The sequence below is a fragment of the Choristoneura fumiferana genome, chromosome 12, assembly GCF_025370935.1.
Source record: "Choristoneura fumiferana chromosome 12, NRCan_CFum_1, whole genome shotgun sequence".
Taxonomy (NCBI): Eukaryota; Metazoa; Arthropoda; class Insecta; order Lepidoptera; family Tortricidae; genus Choristoneura; species Choristoneura fumiferana.
This window is the reverse complement of record NC_133483.1, coordinates 19157834-19180833: the sequence shown is the minus strand read 5'-3', so window position 1 is coordinate 19180833 and position 23000 is coordinate 19157834. Positions and strand designations below refer to the sequence as shown.

The 23000-nt window shown below is 36.5% G+C and overlaps 2 protein-coding genes across 3 annotated transcripts in view; both read right to left on the bottom strand.

The window, feature by feature from the left end:
- The window catches only part of Baldspot (elongation of very long chain fatty acids protein baldspot), a 59950-nt gene extending 43973 nt beyond the window's left edge, over window positions 1-15977 (bottom strand). Inside the window, exon 1 of the mRNA XM_074095649.1 lies at window positions 15427-15977. Within this exon, the coding sequence (XP_073951750.1) occupies window positions 15427-15620 (194 nt within the window). The 5' untranslated portion in view covers window positions 15621-15977. The remainder of the gene's footprint in view (window positions 1-15426) is intronic.
- A 175-nt stretch (window positions 15978-16152) lies between these two features.
- Window positions 16153-22781, bottom strand: GC (gamma-glutamyl carboxylase). Of its 2 annotated transcripts, none has more exons than XM_074095941.1 (8): window positions 22535-22781; window positions 20171-20326; window positions 19554-19719; window positions 18956-19141; window positions 18537-18700; window positions 17682-18178; window positions 16865-17357; window positions 16153-16773 (listed from the first exon to the last, which is right to left on the bottom strand). In XM_074095941.1, the coding sequence occupies exons 1-8, from the start codon at window positions 22695-22697 to the stop codon at window positions 16382-16384; spliced, it is 2217 nt and encodes a 738-aa protein (XP_073952042.1). In that variant the 5' UTR covers window positions 22698-22781; the 3' UTR covers window positions 16153-16381. The 2 variants fall into 2 exon arrangements, with proteins under 2 accessions (XP_073952042.1, XP_073952043.1); XM_074095942.1 differs by having other exon boundaries at window positions 17682-17914.
- Between the last annotated feature and the right edge of the window lie 219 nt (window positions 22782-23000).

The window sequence follows — 23000 nt, the reverse complement described above, 5'->3', positions numbered from 1 at the left end:
TAACCGACCAGGAATTAACCTCAGATATTCGTTAGAACATAAAGTACCACACGTGCTTGTTTATCGTGTTGTGTAGGTACGTATAGCATTATCGAATGACTAATCACTTAACGCGTCTGAATGAGACATGAATCATAAAGTTCTGTGACTTAATTGATCGTGGACATACATTCGGTGAACTGGAACAAAATTATCTCGCTACTCGGCGAAGACCCAAATGTCCCGTCCACAGGATAGTCAAACGGATCCACGTCCAATAAAACGACTGGTCTGACGTAAAACTAAAATTCATTAAAACTTCGTGATTAAAACTAAAATATGATTTCATCCACATACATGAGGTGGTGAAATGAATATTTACTGACAGATAGTTCATGAAATAGCAGCTAATCATTGTGGGCTTTAGCGATGTATACCTACTAAAAAATATAAAGAATGACTAAAAACAGAACCTTCTCGTTTAATTTTGCCTAAACATTTCTTTTAGCAGCGTTATCGTCTGAACAATTAATACATCGGAAGACATGAGATAAGAGAAATGTTAAAGTTTATTAATACCTTATCTGCCTAGCGCCACTTATAATAGTAAGAGGGAACTAGCTAACATAAAACATTGCATTGCGTTATTTGACCTGTTTCTCTCTATTTTCAACTGTTACTCACATGCTAAATTATTAGTAGGCCTGGAGAGAATCTGCGTATATTTAAACTAAACAACACTCACCACCACGTCATCAAAAGGATGCGATCGTTTTTTGGAAATAATAGAAATTATTTTACCCTTTGACAGAAATAAGTAACATAATACTTAAACCTTTAATATATTATTTATTAGTAAATACGCTTGGAATAAGAAAGGGGAGGCTTTTGCCCTGCAGTGGGACACATTATAAGCTATTTTTTTAAAAAATACGCTTACTCAATGAAATCTATTTTTTTTTTAAAAAACAGCATGTGCTACTGTTATTACACTTTAATCTTAATCTATGATCTCGCCGCATGTTTCAATTTATTTGACGTGTTACGTAAATCATTCAATATTTTGTAGACGTGTGGATTCAGTATCAGTTCTGACTTCTTATCGCTATCTTTGGCTAAGTCATGTGTTGATACGGAATGCAATACAACAGGCACAACAGCTATAAATCTTAGTAATACTTTGAAGTTTAAATTGAAAGTTATTTTGGATAAGCATAGCACTTAGTTTGTACGCTACCACGATTTTAGGGAGTTTTAGAATAGAATAGAATAGAATATGAGGTATAATGGGGTATCTCAGGGTTTCGTTCAGTTCGTTTTGTGTAGTTACAAACTTAGTTAACAGGTGAAGCTAATAAGAGCGTGGTAAAAATAGGGATAAAATAGCTCCGTTACTCTATCCCCTCTCTCTCTCTCTCTCTCTGCTCTAGACAGCACTTAATCTTACTAAGATATCTATCTTTGCTAACATTTAGATAAGCTGGATTTTTCTTGGTTTTATCAGCAATCAGCATATGTTTTAGTTGGGATATCACCAGACGGCAGCAAGTCATATATACAACTACAACCTACTATAATAATCGCATCTACTTTGTGAAATAGTACTTATTTACCAAGGGGAGTAAGGCACAGATAACTAACCTAACGCGCATTTAAGTAAATGACACGAGTTTAATAAATAACGTATACTTACTAACCCTCGAATGATATATATTTTTCATCTAGAAATTAAAAGGCAGTAACGAAATTTAATACAAACGACTTTCAAGCCTTCAAAAGTATTAGGGTAGTATTGATACATTAACTAAGCAAGTGTAGTATAAAATAACTGTAGTATAAAGTACTGCTGCCTTCAAAAGCACTGCACTTGCAATTTTTCCACGGTCAAAATCATAACTCATCTTATACACGTAAGTATAAAAAAGGCGGAATAAATCAGCATTCTCTTACAAGCAGAAGTCGTAATGTTTATCAGTTAATAACATATCGTTAACAAGATTTCACAAGTGTTATAGAAAACGTAGAAACGCGCAAACTATCGATTTTTTATGATTTCGCCTTAATCATTCTGGAATAAAAATGACCTAAAACTTTCGTGTTCAATGTTTGAAACTTCGTATTTTATCTATCTTTTAAACATCGGATCTACTTCGACTAGGTACTTTATCGAACCCGCATCTCATTTTATTCTTGCTATGTAATTTTATGAATCCTGGTCACAATCCTAGGATAGATGGCAGTAATTCACTTAATCGGCCATTAAGTCTTCGTAACATTCTTAACCTGTCCTCTCCCAGAGGCACAAATTTGTGTCCAAATTCCTTTGATCCTGCTATTCTGGGAGATGACAGATTAATGAAACTAAAAGAAGTTAACCTGGTATTGTAGTTCACATTAATAAAGGCTAGATGTTGCCCGCTACTTCATCTGCAAAGAATTTAAGTATCGCTGTCCCCGGGAACTGTTCATTTTTCCGAGACAAAAAGTATCCTGTATGTCGATCTCAGTTATAAAGTACAAATGAGCTTTTCATCTACATCCGTGGAGACGTCTTTGCGTGATAGAGTAACAAACATTCTAACATCTAAACAGTCAAACTTTTACATTTATAATATTATAGTACGATAAACAAATATGTCATACCCATACCTAACTAAAAACTGCATTCCTTAATAGTTGTCCGTTGGACAAATAACTAATTGTTTTATACCCACTTCAAACAAACAAATAAACAAACAAACGCAAAAGTTAGGATTTTTTAAGTTTACTTAGTTCTATAACTAACTTACACGGAAGCTTTACCTAGCTAATCCAAGGTCAATGACCAGAGTTTCACCCTGAAGCCAAACGATTAAGGGGTGTCATTAGGTTCAAAGGACATTGCCCCGCGATAGCGTGAAATCGTCCAAATTTAAAATAGATTTGTTTTCTGCCTAGACTTCTGGAATTACAAGGTCGAGGTATTATCATATTTGAATAACAAAACAAGGTGTTTTTTTTTTTAATTTTAAGTGAAATCTGCCACATGTATGTTACTAAAGACAAAGGGGAAACTTAGTTGTGTTTATACGCTCTAAGTGAACCTCGCAGAAAGCTACAACAGGAGATACAACATATTTGGAAGTTTGAAGGCCGAAAAGGCTAATCTTTATTCCGAAAACTAAGAGTTTAAACAAACAGAAGAAGCAGACAAGAGCACTAGTATCTTTCAGACCAATATTTTAGCTTTGTCGAAGCTTAATTTAATTAACCACAGCAATTGGGCGACGTCAGCGACGAATCACGTCGAAAGAATCTATTTGAAGATCGACCTCCATTGTTGTTTAGTTTGCAAGATCAAACCCAGCAAAGATCGGATGATCCTTGTCGAAAGACGTTTTCCTTGCGTTGGAAAGAGATGATTCGATAAGATCGCACGTTGTTTATCTTCGTGCTTCTAATTTCTTACGTTATTTCTTTTTTGATAATTTACGACTGATAATGTGTTGAATTTTATGGTTATTTTTCCAAGTAAAGCAAGGTGTTATGGATGGAACTGATTTTGTAAGTCAGACAATAGCTTCATTTTTGACGTTGCATTTTTTTTTCTAAGCGCATTCACTGCTCTGTTCAATGTAGAGTAAGTGTGGTCGGGTATTTTTAGCACGTAAAACAAGGGCATTTATTAAACTAAAATTTCACAATAAATTACGACACATTTCCAAAAGAACATATCACGATTTATTTAAATTGCATAAATAGCATTTTAAGCCCTATCGAAACTTTCAAAGACGGTTTTGGGTAAAATTTTATAACTGTTTTCCTAGCTGGAAAATTAGTATCCGTAGCTGGAAAATCGTCTCGCGTACGGAACGAAACGTCCGTCGTCCGATACGTTACGCAACAGTCGTTTCGTGACGCTGTCTGACTCTGTGTCCAGCCACTCATTACGCCTACCAGCTAGGAAACGAAAGTGTTCAGTGCTCACTCAGCAACGGCAATAATTAAGCTAGATTATACTCGTAATTAGATCACTGAAATGTTTTTGAACAAAAGAGTTGTTGCTTTTTTTTTATTGAAATTTCCGGCGGCCAGGACACTTGCATAGTTTCACGTATGTCAGAATCCATATATAAAACACTTGAGACACAAAGCTTGTACAAAAATGTTTGCGTGGCTGTCTGTTCGCCTCTACAGGTCGCATTTGACAACCAATGAAATTACAACCAACCCGTGAAATTACATGGATTATTTTGTCGATTCGTTTTTTGATATTTTTAAAAACAACGGAGCCATGTGATTAAAAACCGGCCAAGAGCGTGTCGGACACGCCCAAGATAGATAGGGTTCCGTAGCCATTACGAAAAAAATCAAGTAATATTATGTGCGTTATAACACAATTAAAACACTTAGACTTACTACAGTCTTAAAATCTATTACCAGAAAAAGAGCGTATCTTCACGGCACTTACGTCCTTTTGTTGAGAAGCGCAGTTTTTCGGAAATATTCGGGGGGGGGACGACACAATTTTTGCTACTTTGTGAGGAGCGATTATTTCCGGAAATCTGCACTTAATCAAAAAAGTTTTTGAGAAACCTTACTATCTTTTCAAAAGAGCTGTCGAACTATGCGTCACACGTTGATGCGAGTTAAGTTTTTTTTTTTTCAATTTCTGTTACGTGTATGGAGTGCCCCCCCTATAAATATTTATTATTGTAATTTAACTACAAAACTAATTAGCGGCTTTGAAAAGACATCTGTACTCTAAATTTCATTGAAATACATCCTTGTAGTTTTCGAGTAAAATGCCTGTGACATACGGACGGACAGACAGACGGACTTGACGAAACTATAAGGGTTCCGTTTTTGCCATTTTGGCTCCGGAACCTTAAAAACGAAAATCACAGACTCGCGAAGTACATCTCAGCTCAGGTCAGTAATTGATATGGTTTTGAAAATGAAACTACCGTGATACTCACTCATATTAAATGATATTGTAATGGATAACTCACGTCTTAAACCGAGTTTAGCTCGACATGTTTCGGGCTATTTCGTAGCCCTTCTTCTCAGGAGCACGCGACACGGCGGCTGCCGCAACACGCGGTGAGCGGTGCTCGTAGTGTGCGTGTTGCGGCAGCCGCCGAGTCGCGTGCTCCTGAGAGAAGGGCTACGAAATAGCCCGAAACATGTCGAGCTAAACTCGGTTTAAGACGTGAGTTATCCGTTACAATATCATTTGATATGATATGGTTTTGTCTATTTAACATTGATTTAAATTTTACGTACCTACTATTACGTAACCATTAGATTACATATACATATATGTATGAAGAAGTACTATTTATGCGGGAAAAAAACTTTAAACACAAATGTTCATGCCAATAAATAAAGCATTAGGACTGTATTTGGTCTTATTCTGATGGTCCGAACGAACGTAGCCATCAATACGTATAGAAGCTAACGTGGACGCGGTCAGTGTATGTCTAACGCACAGTTTTTAAAATGATAGCTCTATGCACGTCGACATTAAAATTAATAGAAAAAGGGCAAGTTTATTATTTACCGGTGTTTTTCATTTAGCATACGTATTTCAATTTAACGCAAAACTTGGCTAAAAACCAGTTATTATTCTACAAAGTTCCAGCTGTACCGGCTGTGCTAACCGGGTACTGTCCAGAAAGTCCCCTTAATATACGACGAATATAAAAGATGATGATGTACATATAGTTTAACTTTTGCCTTGACTCGAAAACGACTAATATTTGAGATGGTCAAAAATACGGCAGAATTTGATCTAGAGATTCTCACTGACCGGCCGTCGTCGTATGTTTACTGAGTAAATATAAGCTGGATGTTATGTTTACATTCGAAAATTAGGAGCGTCGCTTCGTAATATATTCCAGGTTAAGATAGGCATGGTTTTTTGAAGACTTATTGTAACTAAGTGCGTAACAGTCTTATCATCAATATTTGCGTTGCATTGCCTTTCAGACTTTGAATAGTCTAAGTTAATTCCTTAACAACAGACTAGCTGTATGTCACGTTTTTACTAACGCGCTGATTTAGCTTCACTTATAGTTATAATAGCTAAAGCTAATGTATGTAGTATGTATCTATCGGAATCATTCCACTTATTATTAACCACTTCAATTTGTATTTATACGAAAGTAGGCCTATGCGTAGTTTTGACTATACGATAACACGGTACTATCGAGGTGATTATTGATGGCGCCGGAAGCTAGACACTAAAACTTCAAGACAGAATTACACACGCCGTGTTTGGGCTTGTTAGAATATTCTTACGATTTACTTGACGAAGGGTCGTATCAAAGGTCTGACAATGGCGCAATACGGCAGGACAACCACTAAAGCGTGTCTGGAAAAGAAGATAATACGAATTTCTAATGAGAAACGAGTCTTTGTTAATAAAGCACGAGACAATATTGTTCCAATCTGAAGTGCCCTCAACCCTCATACAATACCTCTCGGCTCCGTGGCCCACCGTCCCTATTAAAATCAGAAAAGCGTGCCAACCGTCCTCTAGTTATGTAACGATGCAGATCAGATGCGGCGTTCCATTCACCTCGGTTTAGGCCGGTCGTACGCGCCGGAAATCATTAATTATACAAGTAAAAAAACATTTTTTTTACTTTTAAATAATTGATTCAGGGGTTACTTTACCTCAGTCTATATCAATGAACCGCAGAACGTTGCCGTTTTCGCGACACGTGTTTTCATGCAGAAAAAATACGTGTCTTCTTCTAAAGGACGACCTTTTTTTAGACGACCAGATGGCCTAGTGGTTAGAGAACCTGACTACGAAGCTTGAGGTCCCGGGTTCGATTCCCGTGTCGGGGCAGATATTTGTATGAAAAATGCGAATGTTTGTTCTCGGGTCTTGGGTGTTTAATATGTATTTATTTAAGTATGTATCTATCTATATAATTATATTTATCCGTTGCTCAGTACCCAGCTTACTTTGGGACTAGGTTAATTGGTGTGAATTGTCCCGTGATATTTATTTATTTATTTATTAAAGGGGCTCCTAGACGGGCCATATTTTCACTGCAATATGTGGCCGGCAACTATTGGTGTCCCTGTCTAACATGTGAGTAAGAGAGGGACACCAATAGTTGCCGGCCACAAATTGCAGTGAAAATATGGCCCGTCTACGAGCCGCTTTAATCGACGTCACATATATCCAAGTGAAACAGGTGTTGTTATTGACGCTACAAAATCTGACTATTTTGGAAAGCATTGATTAACTGGCACCGGTTTCTTAGGGGGTCACAAATTAAACAGCCTATTATCTACACACACAGAGACATTTAATTGCGACTATGAATTTGGTCCCGAGGTAGATAAAATATTGCGTACCGCTCTATCTCTTTATAGTGTACCTTCAATCTCAACGAATGTCTGTCAAAATTCATAACGCATGTTCTTATGGTTTAGGCTGTGCGTTGTCTGTCACTCAGTCAAGGATGTTAATCTTTTATTGGTAACGGCATAGATTTAATTTCGTTGTCTAGTGACAATTAAGAAATAAGTCAATTAAGGGATAAGTCCGCCTTTGTACAAGTATCTTAAAGTTTGTCAGTTGTATTTTGTTAATTTTCTTTTGTACAATAAAGAGTTTACATACATACATACATACATACAATTTATTATAAAGACTGTTACTGTGTCGATTACAATATTATATACTGAGCGGCAAAAATCTGGCCCTCGATTCTAATGTATGCAGAGTATAGTAATTTTTGAGTGTATGGTAATTTTGTATGAAGAGTGGGCCAAATTTTGTGCCGCTGAGTATAGTTAAATGACAATGAAAAAGCGCCATAAATCTCACTACTCATTACGGAATAATAACAATGAACGAATGAATGAATGAATGAGAACTGTTTTAAAACGTACGCTGAACGTTTTTAATGAACTAAAGACAAAGCCAAACGCGTCATTTAACTATCCGCGACTAATGTAATTCAGATGAAACACAAGATCCCATAAGATCACGAGCGCGACTTTCTTAGAACTGTTTATAACTCTATAAATATATTTAAGTTAAGTATACTATGTTTATGTTGCGTAAAAACCCATTACCGGCGTCATACCAAGGAAATGGCGCAGCAGAAACCGGTATCGCAGGACAGCCATACCAAGATGTGAAGACCTTCGTAGGGGCAGTGGGCAAGGTGCGGTAAATGCACCGAGCTCAATCGCTGGCTTATTGGTTTAATGTCAAGTACATTGTACCAGTGACTCGAGTTATCCAGTATCTAACTGTGTAATTAGAACGTTTATACTGTAATTATACAATTAATCAAGCAGCTAACGGCCGGGGCTTGTTCATTGCGTGCGGTGCGCCAGGTAGGCATATACGAGTCCGTACATATTGTTCTGCGACTGCGGTCATGTGGGAAAAAAATCCGGTAGTTCACACTGAATGTCGCCAGCGCGAAATAGTGCGAATTATCATCAGAAATTATCGATCAAAAATGTGTTCTGTGATGTCCTAGTCAGTAGAATGCTTAATTTTTTTTTCCACTTGTCCGCAGTGTGGACAACTGGTAATAACCAGCGCAATGAACAGAGAAAACGTAGGCCCTGTACTATGAAGACGCTTATTACAAGAGTACCTACCTAAGAAGGACGGCACGATACGATCGAATTTCGTAGTAGCCCCCCTGGCTCCGCCGCCGGTCGCGCATAGCTGTTGAGACAAGGTCCAAATTATATTTACACCTGTTCACTTACGAAAACGCACCTTGCAGTAGTAAGTTTGTGTTCAGCTCACATAGATGGCGTAGCACGAAGTTAGTCACTGTCGGTACCTTCGTACACACACACCCTAAGACATCTTGTAAGCACGAACTTGCACATAGATATTTTGCTGAGAAACAGAACAGAACTGTTCATGATGTCTCTACCGGTAATCGATAAATCGAAACAGAAAGACAATTATGTCCAACTGTGATTGCTCATCTCTGACATCATCTACATATATGAAATCAGAGACATGCAGCAGCTACTCATTCATTTCTCTGGACGATATAAGTCTCGAACAAAAACAAGTTTCAATATATATAACAGTACTGATGTAACACAGGAAAGGGAAAGTTGTCACGAGTAGTGTGCCTTTACGTACGATAGCTTGTATCTTTTATCTTATTACATGGTATAAAATAAAGTCACTTCCCCTTCCCACCAAAGGAGTCGATCTGTGTGTGTAACGTAGAGGTAAGAGTACCGAGTAGATCTTTTAAACTACGCAACGGATTTTAATACAGTTTTTACGATTGGTTAATGAAAGTTTCACTCAAGATTTGTATTATAATATGTAGAGAAGAGACCGGATTACATGCAACATGAAAAGCTAAAAAACGATTAAAGTATGCAACATTAGATAAGAAAAGTTAAGTTTTATTTATTAAAAAATGAAGATAAGGACAGAAAATTAATATTTAACATTCTGTAACGTTCTTCCGCGCGTCTTTCCGCGTTCGTTCGGCAAGCGCAGCGTAGGACGTCCACCAACAAGATGGACGGGTGACCTGGTTAAAGCCGCGGGTTCACGGTGGATGCAGGCCGCTGCCAACCGAAGCAACTGGAGGTCTGTGGGGGCCTATGTCCAACAGTGGACGTCCTACGGCTGAGATGATGATGATGAACGTTCTTCCATTAAGTAGGTGGATCGGGCACAAATTTAAGTTGATATTACACGTAAAAAGAGAAAGAGATAGAATGACGCATACAGGTTGTGCGCAACCAAGACATCTATCACTGTTCTGCTTATATGTATTTCTCCATCATGAGTTTTATGTAACTTAATTTGAATTAAATTTTAAGCGTGACTTCTTTGCTGAGAGGATGGCCCTGTCACAATCGGGTCGAATGAACAATAACCACCAAATTTATGCTTTTAGGGCAAATTAAAGAGCATTCCGTACATTGCGGGCCGGCAACTACAGTCACAATATTATTGCCAGTGAGTGTGCTTGTTAGGTGTATTTGCCCAAAGACTGCCGTGAAGCAGCAGTGCTTGCACTGTTGTGTTTCGGCGTGGAGAGTAAGACAGCCGGTGAAATTGCTGACACTTGAGGTATCCCATCTTAGGCCCCTAGGTTGGCAACGCATTTGCAATACCCCTGGTGTTGCAGGTGTTTATGGGCGGTGGTGATCTCTTACCATCAGGAGATCCACTTGCTCGTTTGCCATCCAGTCGAATAAAAAAAAAAGACGGCTAAGGCTGCGACTGCGATCCGCCTACGGTTCTCAAGTCAGAGGGTGCTCTCAGCGGCCGGCGCCCACCCTCACAGGGTAGCCATAGCGCTACTAAAACTTGTGTAAGGTCAAGAAAATTGTCGCGTGCCAACTAAGTTAAAGACGGAACAGAAGCCTTACTGTCCAACATAGTTGGAATCACAGTAGTTTTCAACGTTATCTGTCGGCGCGTTAGTGATTTTTTTCAAACTTTTTATTTAACTTCACACGAATGAACTAAAACAATAACTTTGCTCACCCGCGAGATATGCGTGTTCATGCAGTTCCTCCACCTCCACACTGTAAGAACACACACAAATCACACAAACCCATACATCACCACCACCACACTACACTAACGCGTTTCAAACTCAACCAGAGCTCATCTTCAGAGCAACACTACCATACACCATGCTACCAGATGCTAACATCTGGTTAGTAAAGACTCAAGTGTTAGAGTTAGTAAAGAGTTAAGCCAGGGATACACTAGGGGACAAATGTCCTGCGACACGAGTAGCCAGCTGAAGTGGCGCGACCTTGCCGGACTTCGCTTGATATGTCTGGCAACATCGCGCGACACGTGTAGCTAACGACGTCGGGTGTCGCCAGATATGTCAGGCGAAATCGACCGGCTTCGTGAGACATTTGACCCCTAGTGTATCCTTGGCTTTATTTATACAATACAATACTTGAAGCTTAAAATTCCTTTTTACCTGTACCGCGCACGTGTAACGTGTTTTTCATCAAATAATGTTTATACTTTGTGGTTTCCCACCTTAATTAGGCATACAAAACAGTAATTAACATCTCTTTAAATACGAAATGACCCAACGAAATATCTTTTTAACATACGCCGCAAAACCGCGAAATAACAACTATAAAACATACCTACTTATAGTTTTTGGAAACCAAGTCATTATAAATTTCCATTTACGCAAAAAAAAAAATTCTCGCTTTTCCTTTTGGACGATACATTAACATTACCAAGTTTTCAGTAGGAAAATGTAAAATATATCTCACTGTACTAATATTTGAAACGAGGGCTAAGTCTGATAAGAAATAATCAATAACAAATATTTGTCAAATTACCTTACAAATGAACACGAAAATAGTCATATTTTTAAATGTGATAAATCATTTTAGAACCAATAATTAAACTGTTACTTATTCCATTCATTAAATAGGTAACATTCAAATGCAATGTCGACACTCTCGACTGCCTTGACATTACTAGATCCAAGTGCGAATATTTCGACGTATAATTAATTGATTAAGGATAAAATGTACTTATAGTAAAAATAACTAATACAATCCAAATCCCACAAATACGAGTATAAATAATTATAAATGCGAAAGTTTGTGTGTGTGGATGTTGTTACTCTTTATGCCAAAATTTGGAAATTTGGTATGTACAGTAGACAGCTGGGTCCTGGGAATAAAATATACGTACACACATTAATCCTGATATTCCTACGGGATTAGGATGCAGGCGCGGTCGAAGCCTGTAATTTTGGAGGGGGTCACTAATACATCGCGGCTAGGGGCAAAAAATTGCTTTTTTTATTTTGTAAATTTTCAGTACATTTTTAAATTTGACGTGTACGATTTGGAGGGGGGGGGGGCATCGTATTGTTCCATACTTTCCTAGACATTGAATACCTACATATCGCTGCTTTAATTGGATAGTAACTTACGTAAAAAAAAAATTTTCCCAGGAGAGCCGTAAAAAAAACACTAGCACTTAAGTTACATTAAATACCATAGACTTCTTAAAGATTTTCCTATATTATATACGAGTAGATGTAGAAACATTCTCAGTGGTTTTTTTCATAAGTTTAGTCCAAGTAGTTTCAAAGATCATCCCTGGAGCAAGAGCATCCCCCGGAATGTAAATTTTCCACTATTTTCTTAAATAACTTTATCTTTCAATTATAAAAACACATTGTCACTACTTTGCAAAAATCTTGTATCTCAAAATTCTCAAATCATTATGCCGACAAATTTAATCTTGCGGTGAGTTCATCAATATGCGACTCTAAATGGCTTCAAATTCTTTTGGCTTTCGTGAAAAGCCTCCGAGCGATACTTCGCTCTTTTCTTAAGGTTTCCATACTATTTAACGGTCGCCAGATGATAAAAACCACAAGAAAATCTTAATACAGAGGAAAACCAATGTTTACGATTCACCATTTATTTTAGAGTGACACAGAACGGTAAAAAATACGAAGTTCAATTAGATGTCATCGCAGCACCGTAGAGGTTTCTAACAAATGTTCATAAAGTTCACTCAAAAAAAATATTTATTATGATTTTGAGTATGAACTTTTTTAAAAGTAGTCACAATATATACATTTGAGATTCTCATAACAACACCTTTCATTTGGTATGTCATCTGTGTGAAAAAAAAAAAATGCTTTGGCAGGCCAATTTATGGCCCGCGTGCCTGGGTTTTGCCAGCCTTGATGTAGTCCTTAAATAAGCAATGCTACCTATGCCCGAGGTATATTTAGGAGTACAGTTGGTATCCGGCCCTATACTACGAAGTGCAAAATTCGAACTTCGTATCCTGCTGTCCCGCTGACGCTTATACTATTTAATACAAGAGTGAGAGGGATGGTATCATACAAACTTCAATTTTCGAATTTTAGAGTAGCCCCAGTATACTGGTGTAAATCGTTGCATTGTCATGATATCTTATACCTTGAAACAAGCAATTAGTGTGTATATATAAACATAATCTCGGAAACAGCTCCAATGATTTTGATGAAATTTGGTATGTGGGTGTTGTCGGGGATGACAAATCGATCTAGCTTGGTCTTATCTCTGGGAAAACGCCTGTTATCGAGTTTTAGCCTGAGCAAAGCTCAGTCGCCCAGGTATTTATTTATTATTGCAAATCTATTTAAAATTCCTAACACTTCATTATACCTACTTCGATTTAAGATAACAATGTCCATAATCCCTTGTTAAAAAAATATGAATTGGTCTAATGATAAGTGTATGATAATTAATTTGATAAGTAATAATGCCTATTTTTCAATAAGGTAATATATAAGAACATTGTTGCCCTAGACAGTGAATACTAATGACTTTGATACCCTATTAACATGTAATTAAATTGATAACCCCATCAGCTGACAGATAATCTTTAGTAAATAATGACTTCATTTATGATAAGTACTTGTAATTTTTTGTCTTATACTGTTTCTAAATGCAATATCGCTTTTTTTTAATGATTTTAAAAAAGCTCAATTTAACAATATTAAACTTTGTTTTATGGATGTTTGTTTTGTTGTATGGATTCTACAATTATTAATTATTAAATAAATTTCTATTATGAAATGGTGACTGTAATTTTTTTTTATTTACAACTGTAATCAAGTAAACTCTTTTAATTACTTTAAAATAAACATATAATAGAGTATTAAAGATATAAATATGAGAGCAAAGAAATAATTTATAAACAAAACATAGTATCATGGTGGGTATGTATTTACTAGAAGTAACCCCTAACGGGTATTTTTATCTACACTAAGGGGCTGTATCACCATCCATTGATCAGTGTTAACTGACGGTTAAATGTGGTGCCGTAACCATCTATTCGAACAAAACAAATAGAGACGGCATCACATTTAACCGTCAGTTAACACTAATCAATGGATGGTGAAACAGCCCCTAAAACAGACATTATTACTTAATGATGTTTTATTTTTACAAGCTTTTAATTTAGTTACACCTGTACAGATGTTTGTCATCAAATCTTGCAAATTAAATTTGATCCACATCCCAGTGAGCTGAAAATTTGCATACATGTGTAAATCATATGACAATACAATAATCTGGTAAAGACATCCTGGTAGTCTGGCCAGGGTCGTCTCCGCAGGACAAATTCTTCAACAGTTAATGGCATTGACTAAAAATTTGGTATGCAAATGTAGTTTGAGTGACAGTGCAAGTACAGTACAATAAAAAATACAGTCAGCAAAAAAAGCGTGTATTAAAAATGTTTTTTTTATCAAAAACTTTTTCTCGCATAAAATTATTTACAATGAATTGTGAAAGAGTGCTTCTTTCTGTTAGCATGATATTAACATTTTGTTGACTACTTAGTGGGAGAGGAGGAGGGTGGGGGCAAATTTCATAAAAAAAATATTAGCAATTGCTGATTCTACATATACAAATCCATTTACTGTGTTGTTTTTAAAACTTTTATTAATAGTGGGCTAGTGGTTACTAGCCATTTTTATATTCCAATAAGCTTAAATATTCCTCTGTAAAGATACTATTTTGCTTTATCCAATTTATGTGTTATTTAAAAACCAAGATTTTTGAAAAGAAAATCCAATTATAAAAACAACCATAGCTTTAATGTGAATTAAAATGAGACTACCTTTAAATAAAATTTTAAACTACTAGATAATAAAGATTAATAACTAAGTGATTAAGAACTACAGTTACTTTCTTCTTTTTGCAATAAACAGCTTAAATTTAAAAATTACCTCCGAAATTAATTTAAACTTCACAATAAGCCGCATACCTAGTATACCTACTTAAAAAAATTACATATTGTAAATCTAATCTGTGTTTATGTTACAGCATAATTTATTCACGAATTCTGTAAAAAGTAACTAGATTATATTGTCAACGACAATGCTACAAGAAATAACAATGGGCGGAAACCTGTGTGGTTTTCACAAAGGTCTATGAGATGTGCCATTTTTAAATTTACAAATAATTAATAATGGAATACTTTATTTATGTCATTTATAATTTACTAACTCAACAGAGTTCAAGACTTTATTTAGACATGTTTTATTTAACTATTAAAATTTATAAGGGAATAAAGGAGTTGGATTTTTAGATAGGTAGGTAATTACTGTAATTGCAATTATTTACAACTAGTATTGGTTAACAAGTATTGGTAATTAATCTCTTGCAGAAAAGTAAAATTTTTGTTTTAAGAACATGAAACCTTGTCACTTATGATATATGGGAGTTTGATCTCATATTACAATAAGTCCTAATAGGATGGGCTGTATGAGGATAATAATAAATATTTAAATATTGTGGGGCAATTTACACCCAATGAGTTGTCTTCAAAAATACAAATACTACAAGAGTTCCAATTAGAAAGCGTGGCTAGGTATCGCGAGAACATAACTGCCGACACTAAACTTTGTTTGCAAAATGGATAGTTTATCTCACCTGGGACGATTCTGCATGTAGTATTGGCCGCCGAAAATAAACGCCATATACACCCCGACGTAGTAAAACGCCACAGTCCAATTCTCGGTCATCCATTTCCTAGAGTTCTGGTGGATAAACTCGCTTTCGAAATCGAAAATGTAAGAGTAGTTTGGCGTAGTGTCCAAATTGTAGGTCCAAGTCGCAGACTCCATGTCGAACGTTATTTTGTAGTCACTGCACACTATCTCTGCCTCACGCTGCACTTATCATTACCGCGCCGGTGTCCGATTATTATAACCTAAATCGTTTTAATAATCGTTATATCACAGATGACTAATGTCAATATTTCGTGCGAAGGCGTGTTGCCCATATAACACTGACACCAGCAATGAGCGTCCGATAACAACACGGACTATTTATTAGCAGTAAGACGTCAACGCAGCCCGAACTTATTTGCTCGGACGTGTCGCGGCAAGAGCAAAAGACGAATGAACCGAACTCGCCACACGTCACGCCGAGCCTACTGCCGTGACCGCCTTGCTTGCGCTCGCTGCCACTCACTGCCACTGTGCCACAGGCCACAGAATTTACTTTTTTTACGGTAGGGAAACTGTCACTTCACTTAGAATGCGCTCTATGGATTCTTATGCTCGGTTTACACTAGCGTTTGCTCTGTATAGGCAAACTACATACGAAGCTCTTTTCAATGAATGACAAATAATGGTTGAAATTAAAATGCGATAGCTTAAATGAAACTTTATTTTCTAAATATAAATTGCATACTTACATTGAGTGTTGAATATAAAATATTACTTTAATTGTTATTTACTTATAATTGACACGAACGGTATAATGCAGTCAACAACTATTACATTGAAATACAAGGTTGATGTACCCATGTATTAAATCAAACATACAACGTAATGAAAAAATAAACATAGAAACTCACAAAAGCCACAGGTTCAATGTGGGTTCAATAACTTGAAACTAAAAACATCGACAACCGAAAAAACAATTGGTAAAGTCCGTTATACATGTTATCAGCAAAAACCAACATATCACTAAATCTCCTTTTAAGCTCCATAAAAATAGGTAAATTATGCTTAGACACCACTTTATCATTCTTTTTAAGGTTTGCCTCGGTAGTATTATAAAACGTATACATATAAAATGCTGTTTCTTTACCGATATTAATGACCCTGTGGAACATACCGGCATCAATACTAGTGCCATATCCAGGATTCAATTTATATGATTGGCCGTTCCGATACTTTGTTACTTCAGGCTCGAAAGCAACCTGTCCTTGTAAAACTGTTAAGGTAACATTACTGAATTCAGTTGGTATAAACTTCTTCAAGGCATACCCTGCAAACAAATAATTTAACTAGTTTACAAAACATATTTACAAACATTAAAGATTCGTAATTTATCATGTATTAGTTATTAGAGTACGAACCAGAAAAATCAGCAAAGAATACAACGTCACTGTGCTGATTCCAGCCATGAACATCTTTTCTAATCCGGTGCAAAACGCTTCTCCATTCCGTTGCATTATCAATGATGGGCATTAAAAACGGTAAATCCTGATAAAAACTCCATGAAATTTGCAATAAATCTAACTTTGGATTAAACATGCGCTGAACAAATCTACCATTCAAAGAACACCAAACATCAATGTAAATGGAAATGTTTTGAGATGGCATTCCAAGATGTTTTAATGGCTTTCGAGACTCTTTTGCTAAATTATTTTTAAGACACATTGCATATTGTTGAATCATATCTCCGTGCTTAAACCAACGATCATTAGGGGTTAAAACATATGGATCGACATAAAACTGACTGTTCTTTTCGTTGTCAACTAATTTAACAATTACTGACTGGATGTCCCAAGTATGCACCATCATATCCCAAGAGTAACCGTAGATTCCATTTGTCCAGTTGTTGTAACCCTAAAAAAAACACTAATTAGTGTAATATAAATTTCATATACTTAAAGCTGACATCCAAAATTTTTAGATAGATAATAACAAATAATTAACGGTTATGTGAAGATGGACAAGTGACAGTTGATATCTCGATCACAAAATAAAAATCCCCACACGGGAATAAAAATTAAAGAGCTACCGTTCCTGGCTCGTCAGGACGAGGGCAATCGAAAAAAAAAATCTACACCTGTTCAAAAAATTTAGCTAAAACCAATCTATTCTAAAGTAGTTTTTAAATTAATATAATAATTATTATTAATATTTATTAATTTATCATTTATATCTTACTTTAGTAATGAAGTGAGAAAATGGCAAAAAGACTTGCATTATCATGTACATTATAATCAATATAGTTGTTATTTTTTCCCTTTGTCCTACTTCCACATGATTGCTTTGATGTTCACTGTTGAGCTCATCTTTTTGAAGTGTTAAATTTGCGCCATTGATAGTTTTACGTTCTTTTGAGTTTTTGACATCATTGTCGCAGTTTTTTAAACTGACACATTCTGGTGCTGCTCCATCTTGAACAAATTGATCATGTGAACTAGAAAGTCCTTCAGTACTGACACCTTTTTCGTGGTCTTTTACAAAAACATCGTCATTTTCGTCTTCTGATTCGTTTTCTACAGTTTTTGGTTCAAGTTTTAAGGAATAATTATTGATTCGTTGACGTAGTTCTGCGTAAAATGTCACGAAGAATGATTTTAAAAAATTTAACAGTAAAATAGGCCAATCAAAGGGATAAAACAGTGGCATCGTTGCCAAACAAACCCACGGAAACATGCCTGAAAAGACAAAAAATTATATTAGTTCAATGTTGAAACTAGATCATATAAATCAGAACAATAATGTAAACAAAAATGCTGCACGATACAAGCGCCAAACTGGCCATATGGTCGAGGTGGCGTTTGCTAGCAGGGCCCCAGTCTGCACTGGTCCCTTTTGAACCTGGCTTCCGGAGCTTGTCGCAAGCCAGGTGGTAGGTACAATAATAGGGGCCCGCACCGCATAGGCTAGGTTCCAGCTCTTGCTACGAGTACTTTCAGTCTAGGGCCCTGGGCTTGTGTGGAGCCACCCGGGCCCTTCCTGCCCGCCTGTCTGAGCCCAAGCCTGCATGATACCAACCAAACAACCAGTACTAACCTATAGTAAAAAGCCTTGAATTCATTAAATGGAACAAAGCACAGAAAACCATAGCCATATGGCGACTACGGGACCACATCATCCAAAAGGCCACGGTCAAGTCAAACAAGTAAATAAACCAGTGGACAATAAGGTAGTCAGTCTGTTCAACTGTTAAAAATAACCTGAGGAAAGATAATATTCACAATTAATAGAATACATAGTGATATCACAAGATATCGATAACATTCAAAGCATAAAAGTTAAGTAGATACAGTCAAGTTCGTAAACTTCTGAGCGAAAATTTGATCAAAAATATCAACTCAACACGCTTCTACGCCATTAACAATAGAAGTAGTGTTCACATATCGCTCGACTGTACCTATACATGCCACACAAATAAAAATGTTAGAATTAGCAAATAAATTAAGAATAATTACGTAAAAGGTGTAAAAACCCAATGTGCACTCAAATTAGGCACAGAGTATCCGGTTAACCACTCTGATGTGCCTTTCTTTAAACCAGCTACGAAGTATAATATGAAGAATTGGTATTTCAAAAGGAAATAGTTCCAGTAAGGCACAGTCTCACAAAAATTTTCGGGTTCTAAAAAAGTATCAATGGACCTGAAAAAGAGTTTTTTTTTCTTTCATTTTGTGTCTCTTGTTTTATATTATAAACTAGCTTTTAAGGTGCTATTTTTTATATAGTTTTATTTATTTTGTGAATCTGGGAAACGGTTCTAACGGTTTCAGTAAAATTTGCTAAATAGGTTAACGGTTTTGTTTTTGCTATGAAATTCGCTAAATAACTTTTTCTTGATACAGGAAAAACGCATTTTGACGCGTTTGAGCCCAAGTGAAGCACGATCGTCCAAGTATTTAGAAGTTAACTAGTCCAAGCATACAAAATTTTGAACATATTTAGCAAATTTCAAGTTTTCTTGATTGACATTAGGTTTCCAGTTTTGGTAAAAATTGACGTGGGTTTTATAAGGTTAAAAGGTCAATGCTTAAATAAGTTAGAAGATATTCTTACCAATAACAGTCGGCTTCTGTACATGCTAGAAGAAAACTTACTAAAGCAAACAAGTAGCTATGGTTGTTCCAATAACTCTTCTCGATTAAAAACAGATACCAAAAACAGATGGTGAAAAGAGTTGCACTGATACGGTACTTATAACCAAGCGTCATTCCTACAGCTCCTGCAACATGTAAGACTCATTTATTGGCAATAATTTAAGATTGGGTTTTGGAGTATTTTTGTATTTTTTATTTCAGCTCCAAATTTTATTACTTTTTACGATCATCCCGTAAAATCCATATCGAAAATACAAACTGTAACATAGATTCACAGAAAAACCAGAAAAAGAGACCAACGCTGGTAATCGAACCAGGTCCTCAGCATTCCGTGCTGTGTGCTATACCGCTACACCACCACTGGACAGTAGTACAGACACAAATTTCTCCTATGCACCACATATCTCAGCTTTTATACGGTATAGCACACAGCACGGAATGCTGAGGACCTGGGTTCAATTCCCAGCGCTGGTCTCTTTTTCTGGTTTTTCTGTGCATCTATGTTTCAATTTGTACTTTTGATGTGGAAATAATTTATTATATCCTTAAATAAATTATAATGATAAATTAGGTAACCAATCCAAAGTGCAGCGTAGACGAGTGCCATGTACGGCATAGGGATAGCCTGTATAAAGGTGAAAAGCGGAAAATGACACGACTTGGGGTCTCCCCATCTTTTTTGCATCGTAGCGCCGCCACGCTCGTCCGGAATATCGAATAACATCATCAAGCCTGGAAAACAAAAAAATATGCTCCAATCTCTAATATCAATGAACATGAGTGACGTTTGCAAATGGGTGTATTTATTATTATTATTAAATTACTATTAATGCTTTAATCTTAAAAATACCTAAACTAAAAATCCAAAACAAGATATATTTCATGGTGAACTGTAAAAAGTAAAATTTTGCTAGTTTGTGGTAATGTTTTTGCCGTACCAATTAATATGATTCTTGCATGATAACATTAGGTAGATGCAGTCACCAGCATCAATATCTGAAGCGTGCATAAATATCTGATACGACTCTATTTCTAGGGCCGGTAGAACGTGTCAGATATTTTTGCACGCTCCGCTGTGGCAGGTGACTGTGCCTATGTAAAATAGTACATTGTACCTTAAGGGCGGTAAATAAGGAATTACGAACAAGAGTCTAATAGAAGCCTGAAGTTGAAGACTGAGGGCTTTAATGAGTTGATGTTCGTAATTCTAGTACCGCCCGTGCGACACACAAAGTTTTTTTATCATATTTGCGAGTAAAATTATTTATTTGTAAGACAAAAAATATCATTTTTGTAGAAATTGCCGATACCGTAGGCTGCGCTCGTGGGCAGCGCCAGCATCCTTGCCCAACAGCACGCCCGAGCTGCGGGAGAGTGTGCGTGTGCAGCATTACACGCAGCAACAGCGCGTGAAGCAGTATTAGGACACGCAATGACTCATTTACCGACGTTGGTTTTCATGACAAGAAAAAAGCTCGAGGGTTTTATATGGGGCATTACGTTAAGTAAGACCAAGTTAACCTGTATGTTTTGATACTGTTTACGTGCAAGTGTGATGAAATAGTACATTACTGCAGAGACCAGTAAGTAAGCCATCCTGGACTGTGGAAGTTACGATACGAGGCCAGGATAGCGATTACTGGTCGAAGCATGTATAGTGCTTTTCTCAAAAATGATGATAATGGTGATAATGAAATGATGGTGATTGTGATGTGATGATGATGATGGTCAGGATGACGATAATGATGATGATAGTGATGATGATTGATGGTGATGGTGATGGTGATTATGATGATGGTTGATGATAGTTGTGGTGATGATGATGATGATGATTGTTGGTGATGGTGATGATGATGATCGTTGATGGTGATGATGGTTGATAATGATGATTTTGATGATGATGCTGATGATGATGATGGTTGATGGTGATGATGATGGTGATTCTGATGATAGTGATGATGATGATGTTCGTTGATGGTGATGACGATGATAATGGTTGGTAGTATTTATTTATTTTTATTCGACTGGATGGAAAACGAGGAAGTGGGTCTCCTTATGGTAAGAGATCACCACCGCCCATAGACACCTGCAAAAACAGGGGATTGCAGATGCGTTGCCAACCTAGAGGCCTAAGATGGGATTATGGGATACCTTAAGTGCCAGTAATTTCACCGACTGTCTTACTTTCCACACAGAAACACAACAGTGCAAGCACTGCTGCTTCACGGCAGGATTAGCAAGTAGTGATGGTGACGATGATGATGATGATGATGACATGGACCTATTTCAAAATACTAGTTAACTACACCCAACACTGCCGCTCGGCCCGCGCGCTGTTTGTGACGGGTTCAATATGTTTAAAGGAAGTTATTGTCCAGGAAGTACATTTCATACACTTAAATTACTTCCTGGACACTAGCAGGTAGTCTCCAGGATGCGTTACGTTCTACGATGTTTTTGATGAAGTAATGGCAACATTTCATACCATTTTTGAGAAAAAGTTGTTACAATCTCGGTCTCTCGAGCGCTATTGGTCATTGACTCCGACCGCGTTTATGTTGTCAGACGTAGGTTTATAGTTGTCAGAAATTTTCTTGTTCAGTCATGACGTGTTTCTAATGTCCCCGGTCTACCCTACCTACTTATAGAATAAGATCGTGTACATTATTTGTGGACAATAAATTTTAGTTATATTAACATAAATTAATGTTAAAAAAAGAAAGGTATAATAGATCTTTGTTGTCTAGAACTTTTAATGCTAAGATGTGTTTTTGTGGTTGAAAATACGTTTTTGAATGTCTGAAAATGACGCGGGAAACTTACAAATTAATCAAAATACAAATTTATACAATTATCTAATCTATACATTAGGTATCGTTCAGTGACCGCATTCTGAAAGTTTAGTTAATTATATTTCAATAAAATCACACAACAACTTACCAAATAAAATCCTTGTCAGTGCTAGACTAGAAGCATGTTTCGGAGCGTGCAAATACAGTGCTACTTTCTCAAAAGTCGTGTCTTTAATATTAAATCCAAATTGTTCCCTAAATCTTTCATTAACTGCCCCGTAATAAATCATAAAAATGTCTTTAAACTTCATTTCAGAGCAAAAATTTGTGAAGTGTTTTCGTTCGAGCCTGGAAGAGGAATGAAACGTAAATTGTTGTTGATTAAATCAGGTAACATTTTAGTTTATTTAGTTCGGTAAATACTGTGTTGTCTGATTAATTTATGTTAAAGAGATAGCAATATGCGAAGCTGACATGTGGATACCAATTTCCAGGTGACTTAACTCATGGGGGTGGCATCCCACCCCGTAAGCAAGTAATTACAATAACATATTCATATGTGTAGTATCTTTATATACCTAGGTGCTATTAGGTTCTGTTACTCGTACTATTAC

Coding starts and splice junctions, on each gene's coding strand:
- GC (XM_074095941.1), bottom strand. CDS start 22,697: ATGAAGTTTAAAGACATTTTTATGATTTATTACGGGGCAGTTAATGAA. Junction 19,720..20,170: donor CTACGCTGCACTTTGGATTG/GTTACCTAATTT, acceptor TACATGTTGCAG/GAGCTGTAGGAATGACGCTT. Junction 17,358..17,681: donor TTTCTCACTTCATTACTAAA/GTAAGATATAAA, acceptor TGTTTTTTTTAG/GGTTACAACAACTGGACAAA.